Genomic DNA, 25,182 nt, shown 5'->3' with positions numbered 1-25,182 from the left:
AAAAAAGACCAGGGCGGGGTGTCTGCAGGGCTCTTCTGATAAGCTGTGATGTTCTCTTGGTCCAACTAAGCCAAGGACTGTCCCAGATAACACCAAATCCTTTCAGGTTAGAACACGATCTTTTCCTTCTGCTTCTGTCAGAACATGAGCTTGCTGAAAAAATTTCAACTTTTCTGTTTCCTCTCTATGGATTATCTAACCACAAACACTGGCGTGGGTTCCAGATTTACATAACATTCTCTGGTGCATAATCACATTCTGCTTCTCAAAGGAAAAAGACAACTGAAGAATATTTCAAGAATTATTTTCACACATGATTATCGTACAGTATTACAATGTATTATGTGCAAAATTCCATTAAAAAAATCATTTACAAAAGGAAGTACAACACAGTATGTGTTGAGGGTTCCACATGTACAGCAAAAGCTTAAAAAGGTACAAGGTACAAAGCCAACAAAATTAGATGACTACGCATCCTTACACAGTACAATAACATGTTTTTGTAACTACCTTTGTTACATTGATACAAGACCCTCATCCTCTGTGCAAACCGCCCCCCCCAAGCCCCCGCCCAAACAGGTTTCGTAAAACAGAAATTTAACTTCGCCACACATTCTACAACACAGATTGGCTTTTTGGTGCATTTGCAAACTCCTTTCCAAATGGCATTTATTTAACTCAGTGAAACTCACATTACGTGGTTTCTGCCCAAAATAATTTGATGCTGTTAGTTTTGATTTCTGTGGAAAAGGAAAATAAAAAAGTGGTGTTCTTATTTTTTTTTTTCCTCATCGGGTTTTCAAAATTGCTTCCGAAAGCAAATAACATGGGACAGATTTTGCAAATCTCACTGCATATTTACAGTATTTTCAGCATAGGTGGTTCCTTTTATCTCCTTTTCCCACTTCCTTCAAGGAGCCTGAACCAGCAGACTCCACCCCTTAGTCCTCTGTTAGAGTCTGTATTTCCCTCTCGACCTCTCTCTACATTCATTTCTTTCCTGATCCCCAGCATTACTTGGTGAAAACACAAAACAACGCGATACCGCTGAGCGTGAACAAGGTAATAACAGTACGTCGGATTTCCAAAGGCATTCTGTGGCCAGTGTCAGTAATAATACATCGCTGTAAGAAACCCAGCAGTCTCTCCCCACAAAGCTGCCCAAACATCCAGTTACAGAAGAGAGACTTTTAAAATGCAATACTCTCAAATCCAGCAAGAGATTTCTTTTTGCATATTAAATGTTAAAAATCACATGCATAATTATAGAATATCTTAAAGTTACAAAAATATTTTAAAAACCAATCCTGACAGTTTACCTGCAACTGCTATAAAAATTTCTATGAAATATATAAAAACGCAAAGGCTCTTCGTAAAAAAAAAAGAAAGAAAAGAAAAGAAAAGAAGAAGAAAGGAAGGAAGGAGAGGATGGAGGCACCCACTGAACTGAGAGGTCCTTGATGCACCGCATCGGACAGTCTTGTCAAACGCCTGCTGTTGAACTCAAGAGAAGAGCTTGTACCTTAAGTGTTTATTCAGTACGCATACATACGCGTGAGCCAACCCAGTACCTGGCTGGGGGTAGGCAGCAAACGATCCCGGGACACCTGAACCATCAGATGCAGTTCTCCATCTCTGAAGGACGGATCCTACTGTTTCATGAACCTCAGCTACTGTGCTTGGGCGTCGTGGCTAAAGGTGCCCTTGGCCAAGTCGGCCCGTGGATGGCTCCGTCACTGAACCGAGCGGTCCCCAAGGAGGTGACTGCTTTTCAAGCACAAGCACGTGGAAGCCAGAGGCTAGGTTCCTAACTCCCCTCTTTGGATGCACCACTGGGAAGCCTCGCGTGTCTCCTAGGAGGCGGTGAGCTCTTCTTCCCCGTTCTGGAAGATGACGCCGTAAGGATCCTTCTTGATGCGCTTGTAGACAAAGTGGAAGACGTGGGACTGTGGCCGGCTGTGCAGCTCGGCCTTGATTTTCTGAGGGTACGTGTCCTCTGCCAGCTGCTGCCACGTTTCGTCCACGAAGAGGAAGAGGCTGTACTCCTCGGGGTCGGCCACCTTGAACTTCTCGGCACAGAGCTGACACACGTCCTCCGTGGTGACGTAAGGCCTCACGAGGAGGGTCTTTCCCGTGCAGCCACTGTTGACGTCCTGGAATGCAACCCGGAGGTAATTCTGCAGGTGGAAAGAGAGGTGCAGGGGTGGCGTCAGAAGAGGAAGCGAGATGGCGCAGGTGAGCCGGGGGACGCCAGGGAGAGGCCTCATGGGTGAGCCTCGCCGGGATGTCCAGGGTCAGGACACGAGGCCCCCAAGTTACAGGGGAAGAGGCTGATGTGAAACGGGATGGTGGGACAACTGCATGGACTTTAATTCGTCCCCAATACAAGATGCAGGAGGAAGTCCGTTCAGCCCTGCTCTCACCTTTCAGTCCCTCTCATAAAGCTGGGCTGAGAAATCCCTGGTTAAGAGTGTCAACCAGATCTGACGCCGGGTTTATTCCCAGCTTGAAAAACAAACCAAACGTCAGAAGAGCCAGGAGTCAGGAGCAGGAGACATGTTAATATACGTAGACACAAGAGCACATGCTCTATTCGCTTTGGACTCCTTTTTATGAAGCCTAAGCAGGGGCGATGGCGTTAGGCTGGACCACGAGATACTGCGGACGGTTGACCATCCTTCCCCTCCCCCACTGGCAACTTCACATGGTTCAACCCAACACAAGGTGGCTCTGAGTGCTGTGTGGGAAAGTCGGCAGGGCTTGTGGATTCCGTGGAAAGGCCTGGGAGATGCAGGGTGCATCTGGGTGCAGGGCGGTGCTGTGGAGGTGGGGGCTGCAGGCTGGGGGGTGTTTGCAGGCCCCGGATAGCAAGCAGCACCAGGCGAGCGGCTTCACGGAACAGAACCGACCCGGGGCCCGGACGAGGTGCGGGGCATCCCAGGCTCCTGCCCGGCCCTCTGAGAGTCTGTGGCCCTGGGTCATTCTGCAGTTCTACTTCCTAAGGAGTGGGGTTACCAGATAAAATAGGGAACGCCCAGTTAAATCTGATTTTCAGACAGAAAACAAATACATCTTCCTTTTCGAAATCTGGCCGCCCTACTCAGGAGTAACGGGGAGTGGGGCTCTCTGCCGGGGGTCCTACACGGTTACCCTGAGGGTTTCCTCAGATGATAGAAAAGAGAGCTCTTGGGAAGGCCAGTGTACCCTGCACACGGATGATAACACCGACGCTCTTGAACTGGAACATTTCAGGGCACCTTTGGGTACACACATGCCCGGTTTCACCAACCCTCCTCTCCCATACCGCCCCCTCAGCACACGGCCTGCACATGGTATGCATTTACTCACTGACTCCTAAAAAAAAACCTTGTGAAGGAGGCCTACACTATCCCTGTTTGACCAGTGAAGAAACTGAGGCACAGAGAGGTTAAGGAACTTGCCCAAGGCCACACAGCGAGTGAGTGGCAGGGCCAGCGTTCTGGTGTCTCGACCACGGAGGTGAGGTGTGCTGCTTCTCCAGCGTGAGCAGATGTGTGTGTCTGTGACCCTGACTTAGGAGTTCCAAGTGCAGCTATGCTTCCTGGCTTTGGCTTCTACAGCCAAGCTGAATGCTGACAATTCCCATCTTGGGTCTGTTCTTAGAAGATGTGCATCTCTGAGGTGAGTGAGGCCAGTGGGGAGGGGTGTGCACAAGGCGTGGACTCTGGGGGTTCTAGGTTAGAAGCTCCAGATGGAGAGAGGGGACTGGGGGAAGGGGCTAATGGCAGGTGGGGAGGTGGAAGGATGCGTTTTTATCCCTTCTTCTTTCTCTTCTTCCGTTCTTCTCCCCAGAGGCTGTGTGGCCTTAGGAACCCCCTCCCCAGATGGCCAACAGTCGCCACATTCCAAGGGCCTGCGGATGCTAAATCGCTCGACACGTGGATGGTTCTTCAACAATCCAAGGGGTGGGGGGCGCACAGGATGCCTTCTTGCTCCTTAGATTTATGCGCCTGGGAAGGAATTTCTGGGAACGCTCCTATCTTGGAGAAAACCTTGCTGACCTTGCCTTTCCACGATGGGCGGCTTTAAACCAAATGTACCTTTTGAGTGTTTTCAGAGCATTAAAAAGGCAAGAAGGGCAAGGAAGGTGAATCTGGACATGGAGCAAATCTGTCCTGCTTGGAAATTCACCACGTGGCACGTGGACACAAAGCACGGTCAGGGTTTACAATCCTATTTGAAACTTTTGAAATATTATCTGAAGACATCTGCAGACTTAACTCATCATTTCATAGACTGTGAGCAAATCAAGAGTTCCTGTGTTGGGTCAAGATTTCTATAGCCTCAACCTGCCTCTCTCCTCTCTAGGAAGCAAGCTCTGTGGGAACTCCCCTTCCCAGGGACCAGCTCAGGGGCACAGAAAATTCTGGAAGGGGATCCAGGCAGGACTTGGCCCAGATGCTCACTCTTCAACTCTGGCCCTGATCAGCTGCCAGAGCTGACGCTGCTGATGGGATGCTGGGGTCTTCTGTTTTGGGGGGGTGGCGAGATGAAAAAGGAGAGGCGTCCCTCTTCTCAGAGAGACCAGGTCAAGTGCAGGGCCTCACACGGCTGCTTCCACCTCCCAGTCTCCCATCTGCCACCTGTGCTGAGAGCATCCTTCCTTCTGGCTTCCTGTGAGCTCAGGTGGTCAGTATCCACGCTGAACGTTCTGGAGGAAATCCTGCCCTAATTTGACTCTGTTTTCTTCAGGGCAGCAAAAGTTGGGCCAAATCCACACACACACATATATATATTCTTTTAATTTAAGGAAAACAGAGAAGTGAAACAACAAGGTCAGAGGGTGGTTTAAAATACCCCTCTTCCACCAGATGGTCCGACGAAGGGAGGCCCTCAGGTGGCCTGAGCTGCGTGCGCCGTGAGCCAGCTCTGCCTCCCAAGGACAAAGGAAGCAGCAGGAGTCTGTCCCCACTGCCGGCCACGTACCTGAAAGTCGTCCACTGAGGGGATGGTCCGGTTGGTGGTCCTCCGCTTGTGCCACTGCCTCAGGGTGTCCCTGGCCTCAGAGCTGAGAAGTCTCGCTGCCTGCTCTTCCTGGAAATTCTTTATCAGGGAAAGTGCTCCGTAGGCGCTGGTCAGGTAGTAGCCTCCTGGAAAGGGTGGAAAGAATGAGTTCTCCACGGATTTACCAGTTGGACAACAGTTGGGGGACCACAGAGTTGGAGGTCCGGTTCGGCATTTTTTCCTTCTCTTCCACATGCATTTCCTTGAGGGACCACATAAGAGCACATCCTAACCCATCCATTCCTGCATCCGTCTCCATGGATGTACGGCTGACCCAGGCCTGGGCCACCGCCCATGGCACTGCGGACCACGCCCTGCTTTCCCTGATGGAATTTCCATTCCAACGGGTGAGACACACAGAATCTCTATTATCTAAGCGCAATTGTGAAAATGCTTTGCCAGAAAAGGTCAGGGTGCTGGGGCCTGATGCAGGTGGGGAGGCGTGTGAGGACGGCAGGGTCCACCTTTCCGAGGCCAGAACCCTTTACTACAGGAATAGGAATCCACCTACTTCTGGCAACACCTGCTTTGGGGCTTTTCCTTTAGGAATTACTCTTTTCTAAATTTTGAGTAAACTATACACTTTGAAAGGAATACACAATACACATGTGTGCTCACGATAATATGGATTCTTCAAAATAACATCTCCCTCCCGATTCCCTTTCTTACCCTTACCTGGGGACTCTCATAACACGACATGCAGGAAAGAGTAATTTACAAGGAAAAGCAAGTGATGCCCCTTTGCTGGTGCATTTGGGAACGATGTCCATGTTTGGGGGAGTGTTAAAAAGATTTACAACACTCTGAGAAACATAAATGTGTTCACAGTTTGGTCCTGAACTATAATTAGGTGCCTTCCTGAAACTTGTAAGCTGTATGCTAGAGAAACACTAGGGGGCGCCCCAAACATTTATTACAAATTCCCTAATTGGGCACAGCACATCATCAATTGAGAGGCATTCTTTGTCCAAATACCTATGGAATCTCCACCGTGAGCCAGGTACAGAGCAGGGGTGGGTTTGTAAAAATTAGAATCAGAGTCCCTGCTCTATAAATGTATTAAAGAAAACGGACACTGGCGGTTTATTCATGCAGGGACCAGAAGTTAGTTGTGGTTTAATGAGTTTTGTCTGCAAGTATCTCTTTCATGGCCAAAGTATTTACCTGCTAACACAAGACCCTGGAGAACTTTCTCTCTGGTCAACAGGTGACAACATTCAAGATGGCAACTGGTCCACCATCTAGGAAACGAGCTGAACGCCCCCCTGTGACTCATACTGAGAAAGAAACACAGTTTTGTGGCTTTCAGGTCACTGGCAGAGATTTGGAGTACAGCGCTTTGAGTGGCTGATTTTTACTAAATATTTTCCCTATGAACAAATCACATGATTGAGTGGGAAACTCAGTAGTGTGGAATTTAAATGCCACACAGAGGATTTCAGGAGAAACCAATATGGACTTAATACTTAAGAGAGGCTTGTGGAGGTGTCAGGATTGGAGCTCAGACTTGGAGGGACCATGACAGTTGAGCTTGGGAGGGGACTGTTTCCTCTGAACGTCAAATTTTAGACTCCATGGCTCCAAGTTCAGGCCGCTATGGAGAAAACTCCAAATGCTGGAAGCACAAAACTGACCACACTTTGAAACATGTGGATGCAATTAGAGGAAGGTTTAAATTTCTGCAGAACTCTAACCCTGCCAGCAGGGCTGTGCACGTAAAAGGGATTCTATGACGCCTTTTCCGCAAATGAAACTACCTGCTTAAACAGCAGAAAACAGATGTGGGCTGCCGACCCGCAAACCAAAGAGGGCTTTGGGCAGTAGGGCAGGATGCAGGGCTGGACCGGCAGTGCATCTCTGCTTGGCTGCCTCTTCCTCCCAGACTGCAGAGCTCCGGTCTGAGGGGCGGGCCTGGTCTGCAACCACGGCCGCCCGACGGGGCCGCCCTGCTCTCCCAGGAAGACGGCAGAGAAACCAGGACACGGCTGAGTGGAAGCAGGCTCTACTGAAAACCCGAGCTTGCTGGCTGCGCTGTAGTTTTGCTAGCTGGGTCCTTGTCTCTCTCTGTGATTCCTGGAGTTGAGGACTGCCACCCGCCCATCTGTCACCGACACAGTGGCCAGGGCAGTGCCTCGCTCCGGGGAAACGATGGGAAAGGTGGCAGGAAGTGGCTGTCTCGACCCTCAGGCCACATGATGTAAGCGTATGTTTGTCCTAAGCACACTCTGTCAGCAACAGAATGGTAATTTTCTGAGGGAAACTGGCATGCCCTTCCCCCAAAGCCCCAAGAGTTCAGCACACTTTTTACTAGAATTAAACATGATTGAAGCTCAAAAAAATCCCAGATGCATATAAAATTATAATAATAATGCAGTGGAAGAAAGGAAAGCATGGGACAGAGACAGATGTATGTTTCCTTTTGGTCCCTGGACAGAGCCACATGCTTCTCCCCTCCTGGAAATCCCAGGGCAGAGCAGGGGAGGAATGCCCCAGGCAGGGTCTGGCCAGAGGGTCTGGCCTCAGCGTCGTGAATATTAATGAGGGGAGATAAATGGGGGAGAGGTAAAGGGATGGAGAGGCTTGTTCACAGGATGAAGATATTCATCACTGGTCCGGAGTCAGCGTTGTCCCTACAGGGACGGAAGGGGGACCCTCAGGGCTCCATGGAGATCAGACACTCTGAACGGAAGCCGGGCACTGGGGACTTAGTGAACGAATGTACACACTCGGGGGTGACACTGCACTGCAGTTTCCTCCAGGGAAAATCCTGGGATGATGCATTCCCTGGGGAATCCCATCAGCACGTGGATGGACCTTTTTACTCAGGCCCAGACTAAAACTCACTGGAGAGAAAAAATGTTATGCAACAATTCATCACTCAGGGTCTATCTGGGCTCCAACAGGGACACAAGGAAATGGACCGTCAGGATGCACCAGGATGAATAGGTTCCGATCTGCTCCCCTTTAAGAAGACAAGGTCACACAAGAGTCCTAGTTATTCCAAGCCTGTGCGTCACAGTGACAAACACCCCAATTATTTCTGTGATAAACGTGTAAGGAGAGGAATTCCCGCGAAGACATGTAGATACAAGAAGGAGACTGAACCGACAAAGTAAATCGAAAGCAAACCGCCCAGATTTTACTCCTCTGTAGTTTTATGTTAATGATGAGCAGATTCTTTTTTTTAAATAGAAAAGGAAATTAATGCTGTTTTCGTCTTGAAAACCAAATTTAAAAAATAAAGATGAAAACAAAAGACAGAGCTTTGTCCGATTCGCTGACAGCGGGCGGTTGTGCCGGCAGTGGAATTATTCTCCAAAGAAAGTTTATAGCTTTCCCTTGGAATCAAAGAAACCATTTCTTCTAAAAAATTGCATTTATTCTACTGAACGGTATTTTTTATTGCACTTAACCAACCTGGGTGAAGTATAACTATGGCAGGGTTGCATTTTTTGTGTGTTTTTCTGACTTTTCCAAATTTTCTGCGATGAACATGTATTACTTTTGTAATCCGAAAAAAAAGTCAGCACATTCTTATAAATGAACAAAATTAAAATGGCCGTTAACCCTGAAGATGTCAGAAAAGCACCCACAGAAGTGCCAAATGGGCCTGGGATTTTATTTTGGGGGATGAAAATGTTTTGGAGCTGGAAAGAGGTGGAGGATTGCCCCCAATTGTGAATGTATTAAATGCTACTGAATTGTTCACTTTAAAATGGTAATTTTATGTCACGTGAACTTCAATTTAAAAAAAAAAAAGAAAATGAAACTGAAGAAAAGCACCCAGATCCTCCCAGTTCTTCAAAAGGCTGTTACCTTCTCCGTGTAACAGGGATGGGTCCAGGAGTTCCATCATGTACTCAATCTCTGTGTCCAGTTCCAACATGTCACACTGGGCTATGACATAGGTCAGGACCGGTAAAAAGTCATCGGCTCCATACATCCTCCCTGGAGTAGGAAGAAAGGGGGAGACAGACGGGGATATTTTTATCAACATTTCTTCCTTTCATATCCTACTTGCTGCTTTTATTAGACAGCGAGGAGTCATGCTGGGGAAGTGAGCTATTCATAAAGAGAGATGGGTGTTTCTGGAATCCTACAGGGCCTGGGCCTCTCCCCACTGCCCACGTCAGAGACCAACCCTAACTCACAATTTCAGAATGGATGTTTGAGTCAATGAACACAGGATCATGGAAATCTCCCCATTTCCATGATTTGCATCAACCTACGCAATAGAACTTTGAAAGAGTTTAAAGAGTACTTTGATAGAGTTTAAACTTTTTAGCAAGTGACACGATAAACCATTTGCGGAAGTGTCTACTTAATGCTGTTACTCCTTTGTGTCTTGTTTCCTGTTGCTTTCTGTGCAAAGTAATCAAAACTTAGTGACAGAACCAAACTCGAGCAAAGGAATAACTTGTTCCTTCTCTGTCTTCAATGTGAGTTAAATGTACTCATTCGGTGTACACTGAATAGATATATACGATTAATATCTGGCGAAAAATGTTTAGTCTTTACTGCTACTTTTTATGACAATGCAGATTCTCAACTAGGGGTGATTTTGCTCCCCCCCACCCCCACCAGGGGAGTCTGGCTTTGTCTGGAGACATTTTTCATGGCATCTGGATGCCGATAAACTTCCTACAGGAAGCGAGATAGCCTCACAATGAAGAATTCTCCGGGTGTAATGTCATTAGTGCTGGGACTGAGAAACTGTGCCTGAGAAGAACAGAATCCTGTGCAGATATAATTTGGGGGACGTTTTATAAACGATTTCACGGACTGCAGAAAGTACACTTCTTGCGTGTGAAGCATGCTTCAAACTGCAGCGGTGCCGTTCATTAGCATCCCCAGCTCTGGAGCGCGTGTGTTAACGTCTCTGCCTAACAATCTGCGAAGTGCTTGCACACGGCAACCTCCTCCAGCCATGGGTAACAGAGCCTGTGTTTTCTCTCCGCTGCTTGTGCATCAAGCGATTACACTCAGAGGAAAAGTTGTGACCATCCACGGAATTAAAAAGGCTCACCCAAGACCTGGAGCACTGCAGGGCTCATGGCTACCCATGAATCAGCGTCACTCCTGCACCGACAAGGAGCAGCGCACGGGAAACCCGAGGGCTGACTTATGTGAATTCCTACTACACTGCATCAGTTTGGAGCAAAGAAGGGAGAGCCAATGATATGGCTATGATGAAGCCACGTTATAGCTGAATGCTCCAAGTTTCTGACAGATGCTGTAAATCACCGACACAAACCCTCACTGGCCAAAATGTAGTAACAACAGGAATAATCATAACTATTTCCACCATGCTTGGGGCTATGCATGCGTTGTCCCATCTAATCTGCACCTTAGGAGGAAGGATGGGGTCATACCCACGACAGGTGCAGAACCGCAGCTCGGAAGGTTGATTATGGTGGTCAAAGCCCCACAGTTAATGAACCCATTCGCAGAGCTAGGATCTGAACTCAGACTCCCAAGACTGACTCTGTATCCACTACCCTGAACTAAATCTTTTATAATCCGGCATCGTACAAAAATCTTGTTGCCCTCCTCCGCTTACTTTTTTGGTGCTGTTTGCTGCACGTGGACTAATTTGCCAGACACCAGAGTAACACTTGTATTTTTGTGAGCCACTTGGTGAAGTCAAGAAACTGAAAGGAAGAGCAGTTGGGAATCAGAAAGCCTGACATGTCCCAGCCCCATCATGAGGCCAAGAGCCCAGACGGTGTGGCCTCACCTGAGTTGTTCTCCATGACGGTGTAGATGAGCTTACAGACCCTCAGCAGCAGCATGACTTTCTTTTCTGGTGAATACATCTTCTGCATGGTCATGAACTTGACTTTGATTTTCTCCACGTCCACAAAGTCAGGGGTGGGGGCGAAGACGCCCAGCTCCTGTGGATTCCTCTGCCGCACGAGCTGCAAGTTCTCCTTGAGTTGTTTCCATGAGCCGTCGGCCACGTGGAAGTGCTTCAGCATGGCCTCGACGTGGCCCTTCAGGGGCTTCAGGATGCACTTGTGCATGGCTTTTTCCAATACCACATCTGCCAAAGAAAGCACAGCTACTGTGACCATCGTCTGAAAAATGAAGAAATGCAAGGTCTGCTTTCTGGGAATGGACACCTGCAACTTAGTGCATTGGTTATCGGGCAGATGCGTCCGAACTACACACCCAACCAGCCAAAATTTAGCGCCACGTCACTCATGCGCCAACCTTTTCTCTTCAGTAGAGCCAGGAAGAATGAATCTTCCCTAACAGTCTTACAGTCTCTCTTGCATGCAGTCCATACAATTGAATACACTTGGCTTTAACTGCTTTTACACCTCCTCACCCATAAGCACAGGTGAATATTCTAGAAGACATTCTTTCGACCCAGTCCTTCCACTGAGGGTCCAGTGGACAGTTAAGCAAATGTGTTATGTTAAAGGAAGGATTTGCTAATAGCAAGCGTTCCAGCTCCCTTAAAATATTTCCTGACGAAAACAAATTCAGTTAAATACACATGGTATCTCGGATTGGATTCTGGAACATAAAAAGTCTTTATGTCATTTGTTATATATAAAGGACATGAGTGGGGCATTAGATGAGATTTGAATAAAGTCTGCAGATTAGATAATATTGTTAACAGTGAATCTGGCTTCTTTCACACAGACTGAATCTTGGAGACTCAGCCAGCTGTGTCTGGAGCAGCTCTGTGCTCTTTTTCACAGAATGCATCTTCCCTGAAAGTTAATTTCACTGCAGGTTTGTAACACGATGTCCTTGTTTTTAGAAAATACCCACTGAGTATTTTGGGATAAAGGGACACAATGCCTACAGCCCGCTCTCGTGGTTTAGATAAAAGGGAATGTGTGCATGTGTGTGCATGTTCGTGTGTGTGTACGCACGCGTGTGTGTAAACAGAGAGAAAGGCAGGGAATGAAGCAAGTGTGGCAAAGCATTAACACTGGGGAATTCGGGTGAAGGGCAGACGTGATTTCTTCATACCCTTTTTGCAACTTTTCTGTACGTCTGAAATGACTTCAAAATAAAAATTTTTAAAGTCTTGAAGTGTGTTTCTGTTCAGAGTTAGGAAACACCTTTAGGTGTGGGAGGCATTAGTTTTTCCTCTTTCTTGGAATGGTTTTGCCCAGTGGAGTAGCTTTCTTGGCTGACAGTATAATGACCAGGACCATGAATCTGGAGGTCTGGTCTGAAGATGGTCTGTACCGTGAGAAGCTCTCTGCTTCTCCCACACCCGCTTTTCCATCTCAAATGTTTCACATTCTCATCAAAGCTCCACGGGTCGCAACCACACCTAATATATGACACTTGGATGTGATTTCATCTTGGAAGCCCACAGATCCATGGAAATAGCCGAGTTACCTCTCTGGCCTTTGGAATTCCTGACATAGTTCAGATCACACTGAATCCAAATTATCACCTATTATTAGAAGATCAGGGACAGAGAGAAATCTAAACCAGACATACCCACAGAAATCAAGGTTGAAGCAAAAGAGGTTATGAAGTAAGAAGAAAAACAGAACAGCATTTTCACTTCACATCTGGCATTAAAACAAATTACTGGGCTTCCCTGGTGGCGCAGTGGTTGAGAATCTGCCTGCCAAAGCAGGGGACGCGGGTTCAAGCCCTGGTCTGGGAAGATCCCACATGCCGCGGAGCAACTGGGCCCGTGAGCCACAGCTACTGAGCCTGCGCGTCTGGAGCCTGCGCTCCGCAACAAGAGAGGCCGTGACAGTGAGAGGCCCGCGCACCGCGATGAAGAGTGGCCCCCGCTTGCCGCAACTATAGAAAGCCGCTGCAACTATAGAAAGCCCTCACACAGAAACGAAGATCCAACACAGCCATAAATAATTAATTAATTAATTTAAAAAAAATTACTTGGTTTGCATTGGTTACGTTGTGTTAATAAACTTATATAAAGTCATACAGCATCTTTGACTTCACCCCAAATGGTCACTATGATGAAAAGTCAATCACAGCAATTAACATTGAGTGCTAGGCTTAATGTTAGGCTAGGCTCTGTCTAAGTACTTTATATCATTATCTCATCTAATTTTTACAATACCTCTATTATTTTTGCATAATACAACAATTATGCCCTTTTTACAGATGAGGAAACTGAGGCTTGGAGATGCCTAATGGCTTGCTCGAGGCCATACAACCAATCATCCTGCTTTTCAAAGTCAATGGTTTCTTAGTTCTAAAGTTCATGGTGTTTCATAAACGTTCACCAGTTTATTCCTCTATCCAAAGGTTCTGAAGCTACATTCCTGGTGACCTCTCTGCAGGAACGAGGTCACCAAGGGGGTTGAAAGTCATGTCAATCATTAACCAGGATGCACATGAATGTTGGCAGCAGTGTTACTCATAACAGTCCAAAACTGGAAACCACCCGAGGCCCATCCCAGTGGCACGGATGCAAGGATATATTCGCACAATGGAATTCAGAAAATGGAATTCAGACAAGAGAAGATTCATTCCGTGAGGAAGAGCACACTGCTGCTCCAGACACAACTGGCTGAGTCTGCAAGATACAATCTGTGTGAAAGAAGCCAGACACAGAAGAGTGTCTCCTTTAGCACGTCATTTATACATAAAGTTCAAGAGCAGGCAGAACCAATCTACGATGACAGGTCAGGATGGCAGTCAACCTTAGGAATAACCAGGGCTGAGGGGGGGGCACTTCTGGGGGGGATGGAGACGGTTGATGTCTGGATCCGGGTGGTGGCTACAGGTGTGAAAATTGTCAAGCTGAGCACTCGAGATTCGCACACTTTGTGGATGTAAGTTAGACCTCAAGAACCACGTGGATAAATCAAACCAACAGAAAACACCTGGAGACCTTGAACCCCAAGGGCAACTTTTAACTTCCGAGCAAGGCTGGTCACCTCTGGGCCAGAGCATGCGCACAAATCATCTCCGAAAGGTTGTGCGCTGTTCCGGGGACGACAGCAGAAAGCTCGTCATCAGCAGGCTGAGTGGGTCCCCTGAGCAACTCATCCTTGTCCCCAGGGAAGGGACGTTGGCCTTTGTGCCATAAACTCCACTCTTTTTTTTTTTTTTTTTAAATATTTTTTTTTAAAGATTTATTGATTGATTGATTGATTGATTGCTATGTTGGGTCTTTCGTTTCTGTGCTAGGGCTTTCTCTAGTTGTGGCAGGCGGGGGCCACTCTTCATCGCGGTGCGCGGGCCTCTCACTATCGTGGCCTCTCTTGTTGCGGAGCAGAGGCTCCAGACGCGCAGGCTCAGTAGTTGTGGCTCACGGGCCCAGTTGCTCCGCGGCATGTGGGATCTTCCCAAACCAGGGTGCGAACCCGTGTCCCCTGCATTAGCAGGCAGATTCTCAACCACTGCGCCACCAGGGAAGCCCATAAACTCCACTCTTAGGAGCAAATGGGGCTGTGGAGATCTGCTAGGAGGGTTGAAACCTACAACCCATTGCCATGTGCCCATTCCCTTAAAACCCCAAGTGAAAAAAACAAAAACAAACTTAGTACGTTTTTTAAAGGCCGTAATTTAGAAATAAGGAAGACTGGTCTCTTTGCATTCTTTTTCAGGACTTTATTCCTAACTACCTCTCTTTACCCCCGCAAATCCTTAATAAACGCGATGAATAGAAAAAAAGGCCAAATGACAGGGACCCAGTATCCAACTGGTTCTTTCCAATAGGAAAAAAAGGTTCTGCTCATGAAGCAAGAGGGAAAAATGATTTTAGGACACAAAAGGAACAGAAAAATCTTCCAGAATGTGGGCTAGCTCAGAACAAAAGGTAAGAACACATCGGTCAACGTGGCTTATAAATTACTACTGTCTGTTTCTTTCTACCATCTCCGGTTGCTTTAAACCCAAGAATAATGCTGTTGTAGGCACTTTACATGCACTGACTTTTCAGATCCTCCAACAAACCCATGGCGGGAGGACTATGATTTATTTTATAGATGAGGAAACTGATACCCAGGGAGATTGATGCCACACAGGTAGCAAGAGGGGTAGCCAGGATTCAAACCCAAGAACTCTGGTTATGTCAACTGTGTTTATTTACAAACATAGAAACAAGAAGATACTGGAGAACTGTTTGAGCTACAACAGTTTGAATATGAGAAACCAATTGCTAACTGAATCACCAACTGGAAATACATTTGCTGAAAATATTTATAGAGATCCTATCAACTGGCCCCAAAGCTCATCCATAGAGGGGAATACTAAGGGGCATCGGCTTGGAGCTCCCTGCCCTAGTGTGACCCAACACAGTGATTTATAGGAAGAGTTAAATGTGTCGGCCTCTGGTGCTGTGAAGTGATCGCCCCCCTCTTAGGAATGAGGACAGAAGCCTAACGTCTGTTACTTCACTCTGATCAGCAGCACAGATTCCAGAGAAAGTCAGACTTGAGACAGGGAACCACCACAGGACAGGATCACTCAGCTGCTTGTTTGAACACTTCCTGCTCACCCACTGCTGCCGTAGGGGAAGTGAGAGCCCAGAAGATGAAGTCCAGAGAAGGCGCGTGTCTTAGAAAGGGTGCGAGGAGGCGGCCTGGCAGCCCGCCCGTCTCCATCTTTCTCAGTGACTCTGGCCATGTGATCTCACCTCACCTCTCTCACCATCACCGCCTGGAACTTCTGAACCGCCATCGACTCCTCGCCCATGGCAGGCAAGACAGAAGTAGCACTCTGAACCTGACCGATTGTCAAAATAAAACAAAATAATATTCAACATTCTCCGGGGACTCTAACAGGACCCAGAGTCTAAACGACATGATGTCCAAAAGGAAGCAGGTCGCAACCTGCTTGACAAAGATCAAAGATGAAGTTAGGTCATACTGCCTCTTGGTGTATTCAAGTTCTAGCATTCTGATTATCCTTTCGAGAAAGTAAAGTAGAAGAAATAGAAGCTAATGTTTTTTGGCAAGAGGTGGGCCTTTTTTGTAGGGAACTCAAACTGTGAAATGCAAACGTTTACCATCCCTAATATTGACGGGTGTCTGTTTGCACAGTTCCTGTTACAAGGGGCTGTACGGATGCCCGAGCTATATCTTAGCCCTTGCTCCAGCCCTATGACGAGGAACAAGTGCCATCCTCATTTTGCAGATGGACACGAGGCTTAGCAGTCAAATGACTTTCCCTGGACGGTGGAGAACCTGGTCATTCCTACTGCAAAGAAGCCAGGAAGTGGCACAACGGGCCTTGCTCTGTACAGGAAGGGCAAAACGAGCTGGTTCTTTCTTTCTGTGCTAACGTAGTTTCCTTTGGCCACACAACTGGATTAAAGATCAGGGCTGATGTCGACTCAGTGCATTCCAAGCACTTTTATGTACTTTACACGTTTTTAAACTACCCTTCCACTGACATGAGTACATAACCCCTATTTGTCTTCATTTGAGGTCTCCCAGAAGCCCACCCAGACACAAAAGGATTTGAGTGGTTCTCCTGGGAGTCCAGGAAGCATTGGTACCAGATTTGGTGGGGAGGCAGGCAGGCAAGGGGGAGGCGGCCAATGCCGAGTTACCACTGGGAGGAGATGCAGCGCAGGGTTGCCTCAGAGCTGGCCCCCCGGGGGAGGCGGCTGGGGGACTCACACACCTGCTTCCTTCAGTCCCTGCCTGAGGGTGGCTTCCCCAGGGTGGGGTGGGCTTTAATCCCCCAGCCTTTCCATCCGCCCTGGTGGCACCAGGAAGTGTCGGGAAAATGCTGCAGGTGCTGGCAGCTGGAAATCCAGCAGGGGAGTGAGTGTCAGTGGGGCGGGCACAATGGTGTCTGGTAACCCGACTGCAGGTGAAGAAGCGGAGGCACAGAGAGGTTAAGACACGTGACCAAGCACACACAGCTCAGCAGCAGCCGAGCTGGGACTTAAAACCACAGTCCAGCCTGAGCACTTACTCTAAACCACCCCCTGCCCCCTCCACTCCCTACCTTTCAGCTGGGAAATGTATTCACCCTTCTCAACGAGCTGAGATGGGACACCCAGGCAGCCACAGGAGCACCTGTCTAACCCTCTGCACAAACTACTTATGAAGAGCAGACAGACCACCTTGTGTCCCAGTGGCCCTCGGGTCAGATGTGAACTCCAAACGAGTGGTTTTTCTACTTTGCGGCCTGGAGGGAAGAAGATGAGCTTTCCAGGCCTCAGCTTCCTCATCTGTAAAATGGGACCACTCACAGCTTCCTGATAGGACTGTCGGGAGGACTGGGGGAGACCTACATAATGAGCACCTCGTACGCACCTGACACTTAGTAAGTGGGCAAAAATCACCAGTTCCCTCTGTTCCTTTCCACGGTGAAGTGTACGCCTTTGATAAAGGACACCAGGATTACTGATTCAGGCCTGTTTGGTTTGGTTTGGTTTTTTTCTGTATTAACTGTGGTTTACTTGGTTTGATGAATAGAAAAGTCGCCTGGTTTCCTGTACAGTCAGTCCCCTGGTATTTGTGGGTTCCACATCAGTGGATTCAACCAACCGTGGATGGAAATATTCTGGAAAAAATAATTCGGAAAGTTCCAAAAGACAAAGCTTGAATTTGCTGTATGTGGTCAACTATTTACATAGCATTTACACTGTTTTTGGTATTATAAGCAATCTGGAGATGATTTAAAGTACAGGGAGCATGTGCGTGGGTTCTATGCAAATACTACACCATTTCATATAAGGGACTTGAGCATCCTCGAACTTTGGTATTCACGGGGGTCCTAGAACCAACCCCCCTCAGATACCAAAGGACAAGTGTACACCTTTCTCTCTCCTGTCTTCCGACTCTTCCGCAGCCCCACCCATCCACAGGTACAAGGACAGAAGATCTGGCCCTCGGGGTTTTCCTGCCCCGAAACTCCCAGTGCTTTGTCACTACCTCATTCTGACCCCATCTCACAGCTCAAAACCACAGATGAGCCGGCTGTCTTGGGCAGCTGTGTGTCTCAGAGCGATGGGAACAGACAGCCCCCAGCCCCACTGCAGATGAGCAAGCGTGTGGGATGAAGGGTGGGTTTAACTCATCACCAACACTTTTTGGTCAACCAGCTGCAGAGGGCCTGGGTCACGCTGCTGCCCCTGCCCTGTGTCTGCCCACTCCAGGCCCCTGGCACCCGGCCTGTCACACGGATCCTCAGGTGTTTTTGGCCAGCGTCTGATTTGACTGGCGGGTACCTGGGCTGGAGCGACTGTTGAAGAGTGTGACTCTTACCCTGCCTGGGGCGATCTCTCTAAAATGCTCTCCAGCACCTTCAAGGCTCAGGCAGCTCTAGGGATGGGCCCTGACTTGCCCTCCGTCCCTGCTTCCCGCCACATCCCCACGAATGAGCAGCCCATGCTCTCGCTGCAGCCAACGGCCCGCTGCGCCTTTCCTCACACTGTTCCCTGTGCCCGGCAGGCCCCTCACATTCCCCGATGACAGGGATCCCCAGGAAGCCTCGCCTGCCTGCCTGCTTCCCACACGGCTCCCCCTTGCTGCATCCTCGGAGCTCTTTGCTGCGTCTGCAACGCACGGCGCAGAGCAAACTTGACCTCCCTCCTGGAGAAGCTCTCTGCACACCAGACCTGGGTGGGGTGAGCCGTCTGCAGCCCTGAGCCCAAGGCCCACACGTAGCGTTGTGTTCCACAAGTGACCTCTGAATGGAACTGAAAATCCTTCCTTGGGGTGGCTGCATGAACACTATGTTTCTTCTCCGTAGCCCTGCAGAATCCAGAAAGTGTGACTCCAGTGATGAGCCCCTTGCTCGGGCGTGGGGCAGCCATCCGAGGCCTCCGCAGGGATGTCCTGTAACCTGGGTTTGCTTTAAGGACTGTCAGCAAGGCATCCTTCGGCCCTTAAATAATAAATGATAAAGGATGCTTTATCACTTAAAGGAAGATCCCACCAGCCCAGCAGAGACGACCAAAATAAAAATGACAAGCACTGGGGTGGGGGTCGATCATTCACGTATATTTTTGTTCGTTTTGGTGGGCTTCTAGGGAGGGCATTCTGTAAACGTAGAGGCTACACTCATGCAATGTTTCATGGACGAAATTCACCAGAGTTATTTCAGTGCCTTGTAGTAAAAGGTTGTTAAAAATGAAGGCAGTGGAGAAGAGACCCACCTTCCTTACAGAACAATTCTAAATAATTTATGCAGCCCCTCCGGCCTCAGGGAGGTGGGACTTAATTCTACCCTCGTCCCTTGAGTGTGGACAGTGCTAGGGGCCTCCTTCCGAAGAACAGAGTATGGAAAGGGGAGTACTTTTTTTTTTAAAATTTATTTATTTATTTTGGCCGTGTTGGGTCTTCGTTGCTGCGTGCGGGCTTTCTCTAGTTGCGGCGAGCAGGGGCTACTCTTCGTTGCGGTGCATGGGCTTCTCATGGTGGCTCCTCTTGTTGCGGAGCACAGGCTCTAGGTATGCGGGCTTCAGTAGCTGTGGTTCATGGGCTTAGTTGCTCCGCGGCATGTGGGATCCTCCCGGAACAGGGCTCGAACCCGTGTCCCCTGTATTGGCAGGCGGATTCTTAACCACTGCGCCACCAGGGAAGTCCCGGGGTTGGGGGGACGTTTTTATACGGCAGAGATCTGGCAAGCTCGGCCTTGGGCTGGTGATCCAGGCTGACACCATCACTGAGGAGTCACGTGGACGGGAGGACCCTCTGGTGTGGTGGCCGCCACGGGAGGGGCAGGAAGGCCTCCACAGGAGTTGGCTTCGGCCCTACATGCATCCTGGCTTGAGGGCACTAGGCTCTGTTTCCTTATCTATAAACCCGAGGATACTAAACGGGGCCTCCCGAGGCAGTAAGGGGGTTTAAGGGATCCTCTGCATAAAAGTGTTCTTCAACTATTGTGGAGGCTGTCACTTGGTTCTACTAAAAACACAGGATGCATTTGATACATACTCTCTACTCAACAGAGGCGGTGGGCTGTGACTTCCGGTTTCTCAAAGAAGCCCCCTGGGCCTGGATGATAAGTGCCCGTGGCGGGAGCAGGGCTGGCCCCGCAGGATGTAGTCCCTGTCGGGAGGCTGGGCCAACCAGGCAAGGCTGGGATGAGGCCAGGAGGATGAGGGCTCCTCTGTGGGGGCTGGTCTCACCAAGACAGCCAATCAGAGCCATCCTTTTCGTGGAGCAGAGTAATGGAAACCGTGTCAAAGATTCTGCTGCTTCCCTTTCAGTCCGCCTGGCCCTTCAAGTGTGCCTTGCCTCCTGCTCTCAGTTCCCACGTGGAGTCCTCTCTTGCCTGGGGGGCGTTCCCTGCCAGGGAGGTGCTTCTCTCTCTGAAGACGGCGGATTCCAGGGATAGAGTTGGGAAACACGCCAGCACAGACACCTCCGTGTGCCTCACTCTCTGTGACGCCGTCCCCCTTCCCCACCTCGAGAGCAGAGCTCTCTGACGGTGCCCTTGCTCAGAGCATCACAGAGGCAGAGACCCCTGGGCAGAGATTCTTAACTCCAGGGCTGTGAACCTTCTTTTACTTGATATGACATAATGAACCCAATGTTGACGCCCTGAAGTAAAAATTAGACGACAAATGATGCCCCATGGAGAATAAGAGGGGCTTCTTGCTGCGGTCTTCTATCTATTTAAACTAATTTTCAAAAATACTATAAGCATTCTTTTTCTATGCTGCCAGAGGTCTGTCTGTCTCCTTCTCTCTACCCTTTGTTAACGTACAAAGAGACTGACTCCTTGCAGGTGATATGGACACAAGGACTAGATCAGAAGTCAGAGTCAAGGTTTTAATCTCAACTTGGCGCCAATATGCCTCTCTGGCCACAACTTTCATTAAAAAAAAAAAAAAAAGATCTGAAGCAAAGTAGTTTTAATTGTTTAACACCCAAGGAATGATTTCAGATCTCCTTTCTTATTCATGCTATGCTCTCTGGTGATTAACCACATTTCAGTATCATTTCTCTATTAAAAACACACACACACACACATAAGTAAATTGATGTTCTCTTTGAAATATGTGGGAATCGAGTTTAAGGATACTTTTTCTTCAAATAATTGAAATGCTCTTCAGAGAAAATACACATTTTGACAGCCATTAAAGAAAGCAAAACAATATATTGTCTTGTTTTTCATTATTGACTTTTAGGAATACAGTTGGCTTTTTTGTATCTTTGTTGATCATCTGTGGGCAATTTGAATGAAATAGAAAATTTGGGATTACTAACATCTTTGGAGTTGGAAAAATTGTGTTTTTCTTGAAACAAGACTTGAAAACAGAGGGATTTCCCAAGATTAACATCAAATCAGAAGTAAAACTTCTTTTGCTTGAAAAAAATCAAAACACAACCACAAAAATGCAACAAGTTCTGCAAAGTGTAGATTTCACGACCAGCAAGTTTGGACTAAGTTCTCACATTGGTTGAAAGAGACTGAAGCAAGAGTGGTGGGATGTGACAACTCACCAATGAGGAGCACGTGTTGGGATAACAAGTGATGTCACACTTGTCAGTACCTTACAGGGCTGGACACACTGGTGGTGAGTACACCTCACTCTGTCCATGAAGTCAGCGATCCTGGGCTTTTGAGGAAAATGCCAAGTGGTCTTTTACACACTTTGTTAAAGCAGTTGTTTGTCCCTCCACGTACCACTTTTGCAGAGTCAGGGGTGGAGAGGTCCCCACAAGGGAAACACAATATGTGGCCCTGGAATCAAGAAAGAGCTGGCTCTCATGGGAACTCATCTCATCCTCCAATCAGAAGAGCAAAGCTGATGTCAATCAACCAAGAGGTTCTTATTGAAGAACCTCCAAATGTCAGGGCTTTGCGTGGCAGTGCTTTAAAGAGTGGTCTAAACAGAATTCAAATTCTCCACGATAGGGCACAACCATTTAGACTGGTAGTTTTTCATCTTTGAGATTGTTTATCATTTTATTCTCACCTAGAAAGTGCTGACCTACAGGGCTGTGACAGGAGCACATGGACAAAGTGGCAGTGGGGGAGAGCGATTCGGGTTTTTCATTGGCTTTTCTCTATGCAACTGAAGAACTGCTCTCTGAAGAAGATTAGCACTGTATCCAAACACTAAACGCATACATCCATGCATTCACATGGTTATTTTTCACATATGAATGATGGCACTAATAATACGTGGGTTAAACCAGTGAAATACCTCCTCCAACTTCCTTGTTTTCAGGATGGAATTCTGTAAATCTAGGCTTTACATTCCCACCTCCTAGTTCAGAGCTCTCTCCCTCAGAAGCTGTGGGAAAGGAGGGCAGGACTAGATTTTTTCTGAAGCAGAGAAACCCAACTGGCATTCTTGAAAAGACTTCTGAGCATCAGTAGACACCTGTTCTGAACAAATTTGAGGCTTAGAATTCTGGGGGTGGCATTCAAGTGAATCCATTCAAAGTGAATTACAACCTCCCAGGAAGTGAGGTTGGTGGGAATGAGCAGACAACCGAGAGGAGACAGGGGTTGAATCCAAGCTCCCCTACCTACCAGCAGCATAACCTTCTGCAAGTCACTATATACAGCTCAGCCTCCATTCCTGAATTTGCAAAACGTGAACAGAATCTACACAAATGTACCAACCTTGAGTTGGTTACGAGGCTTAAAGGAATCATTGTATTAACAAGTTTTTAGTAAACTAGTGAGCCCTTCATTTAGGAATATGTAAAGCAGACAATTAGACTAAGTCCATTTTCTTGCCAGGGTCCTAATCTAAATGTGCACATTTAAGGGGATTGGTTTTCTAATCATTAGGGTCACATCTTTCCCTCCAGCTGGGCGCATGATGAGTTCCTCGGGTCCCCTTCTGCTCTGGCTCGCCTTCCTCTTAATTTCAAAAGCCCAGCACATTCACTGCACTTTTCAAAACAGAATAATGGTTTCATTGGGGAAGCAACAGATATGATGAAGTGTCTGCTTTAACGCAAAAGCCTAAACAACCAAAACGAACCAATAAAAAAGTGAGGCAGTGCTCGGGCTGGGCACACCTACAGGTCCATAGACAGCTTCGGTCTGAGCTGCCTCCACCGAGGGTAAGCCTTTGAATCCGACAGAAGGAAGTTCAGAAGCTGCACGGGCTAATTCCTGGCCCGCGTGGCCCTGGGACACCCCGCTCCACCTGGCAGAGCCCTGCCTTGCTACACGGCACACGGATGCCTGCTTCACTGGGCTGAGGCCAGGACCCACTGCCATCGCTTGGACAGGCGGCCTGGCTCAAATCAGGGGCACCCTAGACGTCAGCTTCCCTTCTCCTTATGACCTTAGATTTTAAATGGAAAGCTGCATCCTTCCCCGGAGCAGCAAAGTGTTTGCAGCAAAGACTGCTGGCCAAATTCAAATTTGTTTTTGGAGAAAAGGAGATTTGGCGCTCCAAGAGCAAGTACCCTCTCTGAACTTCACCCACAAAGAAGCCGGCAGGAGAGCGTCCCGGGACGGGCGCTTTGGTTGGTGCTCACAGCATCGGCGGGGAAGGAAGGGAAGGCCTGGTTCCCCAGGGAGGAACCTCCTCTCCGTGGGCTGGTTGGCGCTGCCGGCCACATAGCCCAGGGCTGACATCAGCGCCCACAGAGGAAGCTGCTCCCGCCGGTTCGGGGTCTGAGCTGGTCTCCTCGGAGAGGCAGGCTCTGCGGGGGGGGGGGGGGGGGGGGCGGGGACAGAGGGGACCTGGGTGGCTATTCTGTTGTCCCGAAGGCGTTTCCATCTCTAAGGCACATCCTGGAGCACATTCCTTCCAGCGCTCTGTCCAGCGGCCCAGCTCTAACCACGCCCCATCAACCCAGGCACAAGCCATAGGAAAACAAACAAGGCTTTGATTCCTTTGTGAGAAAATCAAAAAGCTGCTGAAACCCAAAGGAGAGAGAGGGAGGGACAGGGAGAAGGAAGGAGAGAGAGACAGAGAGACACCACTTGCTACCACACACTGTTTACTGCTTTCGTCAAACGGACCCAATCAGAAAGAGAAATTGGGGTTTTGCTTTATGAACTGCCTGGAAATGTTTGGTAGCTCTTTTGGCTGCTGCTGCCCAGTGAATGAGGTCTCTGAAATGAGCCTTTCAGAGTCAATCTTCTGAAGTTAAAAAAAAAAAAAAAAAAAAAAATCCCTTAACACTCTCGCCCTGGAAAAAAAGGATGGCTTGCCAAATTCAATGTTCCCTTGGCCAAAGTAACCACTAGCAATTCAGCCCTCCAACGAGGTTATAAAGAAAGTATTTCCCCTTGACTTTGGAGAAAACACCTTTCATGTGACCTCCAAATATGTTACTTCGTTTAAAGGTACACAAACCAACTTGTCCGTTTGATTTTTTTTTTTTTTTTTGCCTACTCCCTAACAGTGCTACTTACTGAATTCTGTGATGAGAAGCCAGCAAGGTGGTTACCCTCTGGGGAGAAGGGGGACAAGGTGGGGGTCCCAGGGGGCTCTGGATGCTGTCATGTTCTGCTGAGCTGGGGCTTGTTCCCTGTGGAAACTCACCCAGCTGCACACCGTGGGCTCTGCCCTCTTCTGAGGGTAAAAAGGGCACCTCCCAACCAAAGCAGCGCAAACCCCCCCCCCCCAGCCTCTCAGAAGACAGCAAAAACGCCTTTTCCTTGCACACAACCTGCAGAGACGCACCTTCAGGAGACCCTCAACAGTCGTGTCACACACACAGCACAAAATCAGGTGGGCAACCGGACCCTCAGAAGGCAAGCTCCATCCCTGAACAGACCCATCTGCCGCTCCCATCGGTCACCCCGCACCCCAAACATGTCCAAGCCTGGTCCAAGCAGCCAAGTCAGGTATAATGTGAAGTCTCCTTCAAGAAGCTGTGTTTCCAGTTCAAATCAGCCCAGGGGCTGCAGTGTGTTGCTGTTTTGAACTCCAGAGAAAACTCCCTCCAAGAGAACTAACACGGGATGCGTTGTCCTGCCAGGCTACAGAGATATATATATATATATATATATATATATATATATATATATATATATTTGTTGTAGTTTTATTGAAGTATAGTTGATTTACAATGTCATGTTAGTTTCAGGTGTCTAGCAAAGTGATTCAGATATATAGATATATATATATATATTTTTTTTCTTTTTCAGCCTCTTTTCCCATATAGGTTATTACGAAATATTAAGTATAGTTTCCTGTGCTATACAGTAAGTTCTTGTTGGTTCTCTATTTTATATAGAGCACTGTGCATCTGTTAATCCCAACCTCCTAATCTATCCCTACCCCCCTTT

At 48.1% G+C, this 25,182-nt stretch overlaps 1 protein-coding gene across 5 annotated transcripts in view; it reads right to left on the bottom strand.

Annotated features, from left to right (window-relative positions):
* Positions 1-323: 323 nt before the first annotated feature.
* The window catches only part of RIN2 (Ras and Rab interactor 2), a 226,810-nt gene continuing 201,951 nt past the window's right edge, over positions 324-25,182 (bottom strand). For all 5 annotated transcript variants that reach the window (XM_057529593.1, XM_057529597.1, XM_057529592.1 and 2 more), the window contains 4 exons: positions 10,781-11,086; positions 8,860-8,991; positions 4,966-5,129; positions 324-2,177 (listed from right to left, as the gene is read on the bottom strand). In XM_057529593.1, the coding sequence (XP_057385576.1) occupies positions 1,854-2,177; positions 4,966-5,129; positions 8,860-8,991; positions 10,781-11,086 (926 nt within the window). In that variant the 3' untranslated portion in view covers positions 324-1,853. The remainder of the gene's footprint in view (positions 2,178-4,965; positions 5,130-8,859; positions 8,992-10,780; positions 11,087-25,182) is intronic.

This window comes from Balaenoptera acutorostrata, chromosome 15, assembly GCF_949987535.1.
Source record: "Balaenoptera acutorostrata chromosome 15, mBalAcu1.1, whole genome shotgun sequence".
In the NCBI taxonomy this organism is placed as follows: domain Eukaryota; kingdom Metazoa; phylum Chordata; class Mammalia; order Artiodactyla; family Balaenopteridae; genus Balaenoptera; species Balaenoptera acutorostrata.
Note: the sequence above shows the minus strand (reverse complement) of the source record. Positions and strands in the feature narration are given on the sequence as shown.